At 38.0% G+C, this 12,964-nt stretch overlaps 1 protein-coding gene across 1 annotated transcript in view; it reads left to right on the top strand.

Moving 5' to 3' along the window:
* LOC113199902 (dedicator of cytokinesis protein 8) overlaps nucleotides 1–12,964 on the top strand; it is a 218,962-nt gene that overhangs the window by 58,088 nt on the left and 147,910 nt on the right. Inside the window, exon 5 of the mRNA XM_077797833.1 lies at nucleotides 12,617–12,740. Coding sequence (XP_077653959.1) covers nucleotides 12,617–12,740 — 124 coding nt within the window. The remainder of the gene's footprint in view (nucleotides 1–12,616; nucleotides 12,741–12,964) is intronic.

Below are 12,964 nucleotides of genomic sequence, written 5' to 3' on the forward strand. Positions count from 1 at the left end.
ATGGATTTTTTGGAACAATTTTAAGTATACAAGAAAATTGAGCAGAAAGTCCTGAGAGTTCTCATATTCTCCCTTCTAATCCCCCACCACTTAATTTCCCCTATTATTAACATCTTGTATCAGTGATACATTTGCTATGCCCTCTGAGCCAGTGTTGATGTGTTATTGTTAACTTGAAGTCTTGTTTAGTTGTCGTTGCTGCATTTGTTTGTTTGCAGTGCTGGGGACTGAACCCAGGGCTTTGTGTGTGCTAAGCAAGGGCACTATTACTGAGCTACATACATTTATGGCCCCAAGGTTCTTTTTTTTTCTGAACATTCTATAGGTTTTGGTAAATGTATAATGACACACACATAATGTGTCCTTGCAAAATTACACAGAATGGCTTCACTGCCCTGAAAATCCCTTGTGTTCTACCTTTGATCTCTCCTCCCTTCTTGTCAATTACCTCTCTTTTTTATTGTCTCTGTCATTTCATTTCATTCCTTCATGTTTCCTTCCTTCCTTCCTCAGTGTGAGGGATCAAACTCAGGGTCTTGCACATGCTAGGTAAGGACCCTTCCACTGAACTACACCCCCCAGACATCTCCACATCTCTTCATGACTTAATAGTTCATTTCTTTTTATTGCTGAAAAATCTTCCATTGTATGGATGCACCACAGTTTGTTAATCTACTCATCAAGTAGATGCATAAAAAAATAGAGCCTTTTAACCAGAGATGGTAGTGGGCCCCCTGTAGTCTTATATACTCAAGAACGTGAAGTAGGAGGATCCCCATGTCAGGAGTTTAAGGCCATCTTGGGCAATATAGCAACCCTTGTCTCAAAAAAATTAAAAAAAAAAAGATTTCTGGCTTTATTTCTATTCTGATGAATTCATGGGGGGTGGGAAGTAAATGAATTAAAACTTGACCTTGGATTCAAAAGTGCCATTAAAATTTGTGATCCAGACATAAATTATTTGCAAACTCTCCTGTCAAAAGGGTCTTTCTCTCCTGGATTAATCAAATGCTTTGTGACATTGTCCTGAACTTTTTTTATTTCCATACTGCTGAGCTGGACCACACTCTCATGAGAAACATCAAAACACACTGAAATTCTCAATCTGTGTGTGTGTGTGTGTGTGTGTGTGTGTGTGTGTGTGTGTAAGTGGGACGGGGGCTGTCTACAGATTGGGGCCCACTCCACTAGAGACAGATCACAAAACCTTGGACAAGACATAGGAAGCTTGAAATTCGATGGCCTCACCTCTACTGTACCCCAGTAAATGTTACTGTTCTGTGAGATAAATGATGAAGGACTTTGGGGGTTGGTCTTCTTCCAGCTCCTGGAAGTGTGCCATTGAATCTGTGCTGATGGTTTTTGAAGTAATGTCAGTATGAGGACTATTTCCAACAGCCAAAGAAGAGAAAACATGGCCTATAAAAAATAATGAAGAGAAAGTTAGAAGCAAATCTATCCTGCGTTCTAATGCAAGTGGAAAAGTAAATTTTCCAGGCAGTCAAATAAGATTATGCTTTGCTGGTAATAAATAGAAAATTTCAGAACAAGTTGTTCTCATTCTTTTAGATGTTATAATTAGAGATACTTTCTGGATATTAAAGTTCTAAAAAAATCTAAGATGGAACAGTAAATAGAATAGGTCCATTTTACTAAATTTGGTTTTCAGATTTATTTTCTATTTGAGACACTGTACTTTTTTACTCATGACCATTCAAGTTCCTTGAAATATTTTTTCTATTTCCCACAAATGTAAAAGAAAAAAGAAACTCTTCTTATAATGCTCATTGAAGAAATTTTAGAAATTATAGGGAAACAAAACCAAAAAACTCAATTTGATTATATATAGATGATTACGTCTGACAATTGTGATTATCCTTTGAGTCACATTTCATTATAGTATATGTTATATAAAAACTAAATCAGATTACAATACTGTTTTATAGCATCCATTTTAAATTTTCATGGTAAGTGGTAATTATCTCTTTACTAATTAAATATTCTTCTTCAACATGATCACTAATGATTGGATAATATATTTATACCAAAATTCACTTGACAAATTTTAATTGGTTTAGATTATTCCCTGTTTTTCATTTTTTATACTTAAAATGCAACAATGTCCTTCTTACTAATATTTTGTACAAACTTGTGATTTCCTTTTTCCTATTGAAATAAATCTCTTAAACAACAATTTCTGTGTCCATAGGTATAGATATATTTAGGGTCTAGGGAATAATAGATCCAAGATTATTAACAATATATGCATAAATCATCAAGAACATTGGATATTATCATTTATTAATATTTCCAATTTTGTTTGTAAAAATGCTTGTCCTTCATTTGTATTTTCTTTCATTATTAGATTGAGTATCTTTTTTTCCACATATTTATGGGCAACTTGTAAGTTTTCTTCAATGCTCTTTTTATTCATGAAATTTATTTAACTCTTTACATAAACTATTTAGTCTTACCTAACTTTAGAAGAACTTTTATTTGTAGAGATATAAACCGTTTACCTATCAAATATTAAAAGCTTCTTTCCTGGTATGCCTTTGTCTTATAACTCTTAACATTTAGAATTATTTATGAAATTAAATCTATATTGATATTTTCCCTTATGATTTTTATTTTGGCATTATATTTAAAATTTAACTCATAACCCTAATATTTTGTAGGATTTGGGGATTAAAGCATTAATCCAGACCACTACCCATGATAGTTTCTTCATTTGTTTTTATCTCTTCTGCAGAATCAATGATTATTTATACATTTATTTCTTAAAGTTATTAAATCTTTGTGTCTCAGAAAGCAATATCTGTTTTAACTTTGTGTTTGGCAACATACTGGGGATGGAGATGACCGTTGGCCCTGTTTATCTTGCACAGTTGTGTAACGGGCCCATTCTATTCTCAGAAATCAGCAAGCAGACAGGTAGAAGCACGCACCTCCAAAATTTATTGTCAGTTCCTGGTTCACTTTGGCTAGCATTTTATTGAGGAGGCATCTTTTTCTACTCTATTTGATTCTCTGGTTCTCAGAATCTGACACTCTGAACATAAAACCCACAATTCCTGGCACATACTCCTACCAGCAGCATTCCGTCTGCACATAATACTTTACTTGTAGGGAGAATCCAGTACACTATTGCAGGACACCCTTCATCTCCCAGCCCATACACATTTTCATCTCAGTTCTTTTCTGAGTGTTTCTTTGTGGTTGTGATGATGATAAAAGGCACAGGATAGGGAGAAGGCACTGGCTCGTGTGAGTGCCTTCTTAGATAGCTACTGCAGAGGAAAGACAGTCCAGCTTTGTAGCTAGTGTAGACACTGACTGTTGAGGGGCCGGTAGGAAAGAAGGAATGTAGCACCTTCCAGTTGCTCTTCAGGGAATTTCCCTCTGGGGAGACACAGTGTGGCACAGCCTTCTCTTTCCAGCTCCATCTGATCTATAGAGGTTCTTTCTAGATTTAGGCATGAAGTTCTCACTAGTTTGGATGAGTTCCCATTTTTTCTGTGTCTTCATAGGTAGTTCACTGGGAAGTCAGAAAGAATGCAATAGAGGCTGCTGTCCAGTTAGTTGTTAATTAGTAATTCATTAATTAGCTTTCCTTTGAACTTTTATTTTATGGGACAAATAACGCATGCTCATTTTGAAAGAAAATGGATAATGTGGCGGTCTCCTGCCTCCCTCCTGGCCTGCTGCCTGCCCTTCCCCTTCCACTCACTCCTCACTGCCTGAAGGTCACAGTGAGCCTTCCAGATCCCCTTTTCATTGAAGGATAAATGGCTGTCTATATTTTTATTTAAATATGTGTATATATCTTTTCATAAATTATAAATGTTAATATTTTTCCAATAATATTTTTGACATAATTTTATATCAGAGATTTATCTCCTTCTTTTGAAATTCTGCCTTAATTTCCTCCAGGGATGAAGGAATCTATCATAAGTTATATAATTTCTCTACTAATGGGCGTTGCAGTTATCTCCCCTTTCTCCGTGATAAATCTTACTACAACAAGCATATATGCACATTTACACCTATACCTGTGTGTGAAATTATCTGAAGGCATAAATGGAAGCAGTTCACCTAATATATTCAAATAAGTGCTGCCAGATTCTTCTCTAGAAAAGTTGTGCTAATTCACTTCTTTACCAACTTGATGTGTGAAACTACCCTTTCCCTGTATATCCTTGCCAATGCTGGATGTCATTGATTAAAAGAAAATTTAAATTACTCCAGTATTATTCTAGTTATAATTTTAAATTGAAAGCTATTGCTACCTATTTTCTGAATACTGTTTCATGTCAGTCACTGAGTTTTTTCCCTATTATTCTAAACTCTCAATTAAATATACCCTCACAGACAACCTGAAGCTTCACTCTGTTATAGTTTGGATATGAAGTGCCTCCCCAAGACTTATATGTAGAAGACTTGGTCCTCAATGCAGAAAGTTCAGAAGTGGGGCTTTTAGGAAATAATTCCGATCTTGAGGGTTCTGACTTCATCAGTTGATTGATCAGCTAGATGAATTAATAATTCAAATGGTCTATTGGGAGGTGATAGAACCTAGAAGGTGGGACCTAGTTGGAGGAAGTAGGTGACTGGGGGCATCCTCTGGATGAGTGTTTCTTATGATTCCAATATGCATTCTGGAAAAGGAAAAGTCATAGGAAAGAAAATAGTTCAGTGGTTGCCAGGGTCTGCAATTGGGGAAAGGGAATGAGTACAAGAAAGTGTGAGAGGATTTTGAGTGATTCTAGAACTGTTCAATGTCTTGATGGCAGTGGTGGTTACACAACTGGATGCATTTGTCAAAACTCACAGAACTGTACTTTCAAAAGAGTGAATTATAATTGTACCTCAAAACAATGGACAGAAATATAAGACAGTGCCTGGCCTTAAGTAATTAGTCTTTAAATGTAAGGTCTATTATTTGTTATGGTTTATGATGCTATTTTAGAGAATAATGGCTTCTCTGGAGTGGGAGTAAATTAATTCAACTCCTGGTCCACCACTTACTAGCTGTGTAACCCAAGACAAATTAATTTCATTGTACTTCAATTTCCTCATCAGGATGACAGGAATTAGAATAATAACTGACTATAGGGTCTAGGGTATGGGGCGGTGGTAGAGCTCCTGCCTGACATGTGTTCAGCCTGGTTTCAATCCCCAGGACTGCTAAAAAAATATAAGAAGACAGTTTTAAGTTTTGTTGTTTGCAATAAATGAGTTAACATGTAAAAGTACTTAGAAGGGAGGCTGGGGATATAGCTCAGTTGATAGAGTGCTTGCCTCGCATGCACAAGGCCCTGGTTTTGATCCCCAGCACCCCAAAAGAAAAAAATGTACTTAGAAGATTTCTTAGCATAAAATAATAATTCAACAGCTATTAGCTATTTGTGCTGTTATTAAATGGTATTATGGAATTTGGCTTAATTATTCTTGCCCAAATGACAAATAAATTAAAATCAGACCAATGAGAAAGATGTTTTATGTCAAAAACAAGAGGACAGCTCAGTGTTGTGGACGATTTCTTTTATTTTGATGATCCAGGGTAGATTCCACATTATAGATACCATAATTTATACATTCGTGGAATAAAGACAAGATTTGGAAAATATGAGATTTGTACTTTAGGATTTATGTAGACACAATTTCTCTAAAATATTTCTTCCAAGTGAAATGAGGTATTCTGAAGTTCTTATTGACCTAAAGTAATAATTTAATAAATAGTAGCTTCTAGTTATGATTTTTATTAAATATCAGGAAAAACCCTTACATTAGCATATCAAAGGAAAAAGCGAAAAGCTAGCCCATATATTTTCATGCAGATTTGTGGTGGGGTGACCTGTCTTCCTCTGGAGATTTGTACTTAATGAAGCTACTTTGCTTTCCACAGACATGTCTTTGTCATCCAGAACCAGGCAGTCAAGCACTGATTTAGTTAGCTCTTTTATTCCTCAATTACCTCCTTGCTGATATTACACTTCTCAATAATATCCAGAGATGGGCTTTTACATCCTTGCTTTCCATGATAATGGCTTTGAATCCCACTTTGGGGGCAGAGGAGTAGAGTAATGACCTCAGTGCTCCCTCCCACCCTCATCGTCCTGTAGGGCATTTGCCACTCATAATTGAGATATTTAAATCAGACAAATAATGCTGCCCATAAAGGATAGAAGAAAGCTTTACATCTTCTTTTTAACTTAATAGAAAAATATTAAACTATACATAAGTGTCAATACGTGATCTCTTTTTGGTAAAGTTGTTTTTTCATACTAGAAATGCTAGTCCACACTAGACTGGAAAATTCCTTGATCAAACACTATCCTGTCTTTCATATCTTCAGCTCCAAGTTTGGTGTCTTTGCTCTAAACAGGATAGTACTTTTCTCTCCATGGTTTTTGAAAATAGCCACTCGTTTAATGAGTCGTTTAGTGCCATGTTTGTGTGTCAATCTCATCTGATTTCCATGTATCTTGATGGTTTGTATGGATCGAAGTTTGATAGCATCCTTTGAGTGATATTAACTATTTTGAATGATTTTCCCCTGTCCTCTCTAAATGAATCAAGGGGTGATTAACTTCAAAATGTTGTTGATGTGTTGGTAGAGAGACAAACTCTTAAGTAAGTAAAATGTGTAAATGCTATTTGTTCTTGGTGTATTATTCCCAGAGACAGTGAGACATTTCCTGAGAGTTACAGGCAGCATCATAAAAGCCCTTTAGACTTTGTTTTTCATCCTGGGTGATTAAGGCGATTCTGTAGGAAGGTCAGGCTCAAGGAGAATGGGGATATCAAGGAATGGGATATCATCTGTTTTATTACTCCATATTTTACTCCCAGTGAACTGGTAAACAATTAAAATTCAAATACATCAGTGCATATAATTCAGTTACTCCCAAAACACTATAAAAATGTCTCCCTGATCAATAATTGCTTATTATGACATGCTGGCTGGCAAGGTGCTTAGCTGTCTGCTTTCTTAAAGCCAGCCAGCCTCATCAGCCTATGTGTTAACACAGAGCAGGGGCAGCTGTGGGTATCACTGAGCCGCTCTCCACCTGCTGAGTGGAGACTCTAGTTCCCACAAACCCACTGAGGCCCTGTTCAAAGATTAAGGTTTTCCTGAAGCTTCTGCTGGCCTGGCCAGAAGTAATCACTCCCCTCTGTGACTTTTCAGTACATGACATTTGTATTTTTCTTGCAAGTTTGGCCATTTGCTACACTAAATTCTTATTACCTAAGTTTTTATCTCCCTAAATGTGGGGTCTTTCTTATTAGACTTCAACTTTGTCAAGGAAGGAACTCCTTTATAGATCTTTGCCTACTCATCAGTGCCTTATTCTCAGGAGATATTTATTAAACATTGGTTGAATGGAAATATTGATGAAGCTTGAGCAAGCAAATACCCATATCATATTCTAAACCATCATTGTGGTGGCAGATCTGAGAAAGGAACTTAACAAAGACTGCCTGAAAGGGATGGAATTGAACAAGTTTAAGCAGGATTACAGACTCATTCAGGTATTGATTTTGGGGGGAGAGGGGAATAGTACAGCTAAAATCCAAAAATGGGCTCTTTTCAGAACTCTACCCTTGTTCTTAGTAACTAAGTACATTTCCCATATAAAAATAACATGGTTCCACAAAAAATATGGGTGTTAAGAGACTTTAAATTCAACACATCCATGAAATAGGCATATATAGCCTTATAATACATTAATTGCAGCTGTATTTAATGGTGTTGTCCTTGATGGTAATAATGATAGCTGTCATTTATGAGATGCTCTGATTTATGTAATTGGGAAATGGTACTTAGGAGCCAAGATGTAAGTGTTGGTGTGCTCATTGTTATTAAGGTGTTGCTTCTCCTATGTTCTCTCAGCGAACAGATTTAAGTAATGTGTGGAGGTGGGGTGGGGTATAGTTGTGTGTGCATAAAGCTAAGAGTTCATGTCAATACTTGCAATTGCAACCCAACATCTAGTTGTCTTTTTTTATTCTATTCATTCTATTTTTCTTTTTTCCATATTTTATAGCCACTTTTCCATACAAAATCTGTCTCCCTTTGTCCTTAGTATGTTGACTTGATTAATCCCCCTGTATTTAGCCATCACCCATGCCCTCTGCCCATTCCCACAGAGCTGCTCTCTCTTCCCACTCTGTCTCTGACACCCGACACTGGCTTCCCCCTCCTGCATGGATACTCTCTTCAGCTTGCTAGTGCCAGGACAACCCTCCACATGATACCCTCATCACCATACCTGGGCTCTGACACCTAGTTTCAGGCTTCCCTTCCATGTGGTTGTCCTCCTCACACCAGTTGGATTGATTCTCCATGCCAGGCAGTTCTTTCTAAATGGATGCCCTCTGCACCCTTCTTTGAGCTTTAACTGCCCATTCTAAACTTGCTCAGCTGCTCCCTTCCCTCAAACACAGACTACAGACAGCTGCATTGTCCTGATGACTTTATGGGGCAGGAAACCAAGAAAGCAGATAGGCAGCTTCTCAGCAAGGCATGTGAGCAAAAAAAAAAAAAAAAAGCGGGGGGGGGGGAACCCACATTTTTAGATGGCCTGAAGTGTGTCTGGGTACCGACAGTTTAGAAATCAAAGATACTGCCAGACTAAACTGAAAGGTGCACTACACAATATCCTTGCATGGGAAAGAAGCCCCATCGCTCCCTGCTTTGGCTACAAGTGGAGGACAGCGAAAGGAACCCTTTTGTAGCTGCATCTGAGAGAGGGACTGGCAGCTGAGAGAGCTGAATCCTGGCAAATGTGAGTTTGGCCCAAAGTACAGGCCTAGAAAACACACATTGATGATTTTATCTTTTTTTTTTTTTTTTTTTTTTTTGCACCAAATTATATGGGAAGTAGAAGAAAGGAAAATGAAGGAAAAGGAGGAGCCTGCATTATTTTCTAAACTTCACAACAGGCCCTCAAAGTGTGCAAAAGTTTTCTTCTTTCCTCGCTGGAGGAAACTGCAACTCAGAGATATGAGGTCACTGCCTGAGGCCTGTCTCTTAGCCAGCATCTGAACCCAGGTCCTTTTGACTATAGAACCTGGATCCTGTATGCTGCACCACCCTGCCTCTAAATAAAATACTACCACATATGTTTGGTCTTTCAACTGTCACGGGATGTGTAAGACTAGTGTTTAAAGAAAGGGTGTGCAGTTATTTTGGGGGAAAATAGTTTGTGTTCACTTCACAAGAATAGTTTTTCCTACCATTTGGTCTACTTCCCCATCCTTCTCCTGTCTGCAGAGAGGCTCAACAGAAACCCTCTTTATTGACTTAGTTGCCAGGGTGGGGTAATGGCTGGGGTGCTTGTAGCCAGGGGCACTGAACCAGCAGTCTCAATACCTGCCCTGGTGGTTCCTTCTGTGCTGGCACTTCTGGAATGAGTCATCCTACATTCTGCCAACCCTCGTGCTCTCCTCCCTAGCCAGGGTTACCCTTGCTGTCATAAGGGAGTTTTGTGACTTTCTGAGATTTTAAAAATGAGGAAGGAGATGATAAATCCTAGTACGAGTAAAAGGAGAAAAGTTTTTTCTGATTTCAAACATACTGTCATGGGAGACACTAGTCTTAACACTTTCCATAGCAAAAATCCTACAGTCTGGCATAAACATCAGGTTAAAGCTAGTATATTTTGAAATGAGCTTTTAACACTTTCCTGTAGTTAATTTTTAATGCTATTGGTCAATGGCTTTGGGGTCCATGTAAGAACTCCAGGTGATGCTGTAATTCAATGGAAGACAGAAAAGAAAGCAAGCACCTATTTACATGAAGTAGCCAAAGAACAAAAGTTGAATATACTTCGTGTTCCCCTAAATTAAGTATCTTTGAAAAAGAAAAATTGAATGTTAATTTTTTCAGATAGAATATATGATTTTTTTAAATCATAAAATCGGAGAAGACATTCTAGAATTCATCTCATGTCCATTTCTCACCCTTTGAAGAAATAGGCAGAGAGATGTGACCCAAGGGCAATGGAGGCAGGAACATATCTGTAATGTGTGTGTGTGTGTGTGTGTGTGTGTGTGTGTGTGTGAGAGAGAGAGAGAGAGAGAGAGAGAGAGAGAGAGAGAGAGAGAGAGAGAGAGAGAGAGAGAGAGAGAAAGAGAGAGAGAGATTCATTTGTAAATGAACAGTCTTAGAAATAGGTTAAAAATTTTTTTAAAGCTAAGGCAGGTGTTGTTCTGGTTGCTACAGTTACTACACAAAGGGTCTTTAGCTCAGCTGCTCCCTGAGTTCCCTCTTGTGGCTCAGGTTTTTTTTCTAAGGGGCCTGTCATACTGAACCTCTGACTTCAGTACCCTTTGGAGTAGACCGGTCCTAAAAAAGGCAAAGGACAAATACCAAAGTGGAAAATGTGTATTTTAATTCACCATTTGCTTTGATCTTAGAATGAATTAACATTAACTTATTTGGTCATTTTTCTCCTTAAATTGAATTGTTCAGGAAAAATAATCAGCTATCATTTGGGGGAGTATAGTCATGGGACACAACTTCTTATTTACTTAGATTTACCACTACTTTGAGTTGAATTATCCTCCCCCTCTCCTACCCCAGCTCACACTCACTTTTTTTTTCCTTTGAACCCTTAGGGAAACCCAGGCTGTCGTGCACATACCTGACACCCCCGACAGCACATACACATACATGTTGCCACCTAAATTCACATGGGTGAGAATAATTTTTAAGAAGCTAGCAGATTTGTGAAATTCCACTAGAAGCTTTTGCTCAAAAGAATTTTGTTAGGAGAAAATAAATCTTATAAAATAAAATCTGCTCATATGTATCTCTACTGCTTTTTACCAGTGCTATTGTGCACACTTAGAGGAACTGGAACCGAAGTGGTTTTCATAAATATTTCAAATAGTTATTACTTCTGGAGAATTGTTTGAAAGGATCTCCAAAATACTTTTTGTTCAGTGATGTTTCTGAACAACATGATTTATATTTTAATTGTTGTTTTTCTGGGGTTTAGGAATCCCAAATCAGGAATTACTCTGGATACATCTTTTTTCTAAATGTTTGGGTTTTTTTTTATTTGTTCTAATTAGTTAGCTATGACAGCAGAATGCATTTTGGTTCATATACACAAATGGAGCACAACTTTTCATTTCTCTGGTTGTACACACAGGGTTTAGAGTCACACCTTACATGCGGTCATATGTGTACCTAGGATAATGATGTCCATCTCATTCCACCATCTTTCTTGCCCTCAATCCCCCTCCCCTCGTCTCCTTCCCCTTTGCCCATTCTTCCCTCCATTCTTTCCATGTCCCCTCCCATTAAATGTTTGGTCTTATTTCTTTATTTAGAGTATACCATATTTGCTTACTTGGCTTTTTTGTTTGTTTGTTCTCAGTTCCCTAATTTGGCCTGTTTTTCACCCACGCTTGTCCATACAGGTTGCCAGGTGAAGTGTCAGGAAACATTGAAGATGGCCATTGAAGTAACCCCGACTTGAATTAGTCACCAGCTGTCTTGTCCCTGTTCTAGACTATTTCTATCTCCTTTTGCTCAAAACAAACTATTTGTCTTCAAAGCACAATGAAATCCAGGGAGAGAGTCCTGTTCTCCCTACAGATGACACTGGGACATCACGTTCTGTAATTAATGCAGTGAACTAAAATTTATTAACTACCTGCTGAGTGCCTTGCTCCTTCCTCCAACACCCCTCCCTCCCAGGGAGTTATAAACTGTATTTGGATCATTGCTAGCAACTCTCCTACATTTCTTGCTTTATCTGTCTGCCATTCGATTTGCCTGATAAATTCTAACCTCGTTGCTCTTCCCTTTAACAACCTGCTCAGTGGTTTTTCTAATAGTGTAAAAATCAAACAAAATGGGTGTGCGTGCATGCACTTTGTAGCATGTTTTCCAAGAAGGCTGTGAGTCATAAAAATGGGGAATACACCCATTGGTTTCTGTAATTATGATTGACGACGTTCATGGGTTGCCTTTTTTTTTCAGGATGGTTTCATTTCTCTAGTGACGGTGCTACAATTCTATTTTAAACCCTCTCCTTTTTGTAAACACTACACATTTCTTAAACGCTATCTTGGTGGAGTTCAGAGTGGTGTTTGAGAATGTCCACCATGAATTTCGACAGATCAATCACTTATGTCTATTTTTTTCTTGACCAAGGCTTGCCTCTTTTATTCATTAAGAACATTGATGTGGAGATGAAATGGTTTCCTCTATTTTTATCTTCAAACGATCTCTGCAGCTTCTGCACATTGCTAGATTTCTTCTAGCTTCTTACACTAGGGTCATAGTTTAGTGTCAGCTTGGAGCCAAGTGCCCCACAGCTGAAATGACCGCACCTCTGCAGTGGCATTTTCCCAGGCCATTCCGCCTTTAATAATGAGCCAGCCAGGAGGCAAGTTTGTGTCTCATTACAACGGAGCCTTGTCTTGGGCCTGCGCATAATTAGACGCCAGGAATTACAATTGGTTCTCTCTTTGAAAGCTTTTTCAGCACCATGTCTACACTTAGGCCATTACTTTTATTTTTGATCTAATAGCTTTGCCTCTTTCTCCCTCTCTCTCTCTCTCTCTCCAAATTCAATAATATCAACCATAAAAGAAACCAAGGAAGTTCAGAGATTTTCAGCTTTAAAAAGACGGGATCTCGCAAAGATTTTCACAAGACGCTTCAGAAACAGACCTTTGAGTCAGAAACCTTGGAGAACAGTGAACCCGCCACTCAGGTATTTCCTATCAACAAACATGATAACCCAGTTACGGGGCTGTTCTGCCCAAGGCATGCACAGTTTTTTAAACCAGAATAAAAGTAAGACTCACAGAATATGTGAGTAGGAGGAACTCCCCATCTGAGTCAGTGATATATTATTTTCAAGCTTGTTCATAGCTGTAGAAATGGGGATGCACATGAAAACCCAGAAGGTCCATGATTAAAATAGAAAACAGTGGA

The sequence above is a fragment of the Urocitellus parryii genome, chromosome 4 (assembly GCF_045843805.1).
Source record: "Urocitellus parryii isolate mUroPar1 chromosome 4, mUroPar1.hap1, whole genome shotgun sequence".
NCBI classification, from domain to species: domain Eukaryota; kingdom Metazoa; phylum Chordata; class Mammalia; order Rodentia; family Sciuridae; genus Urocitellus; species Urocitellus parryii.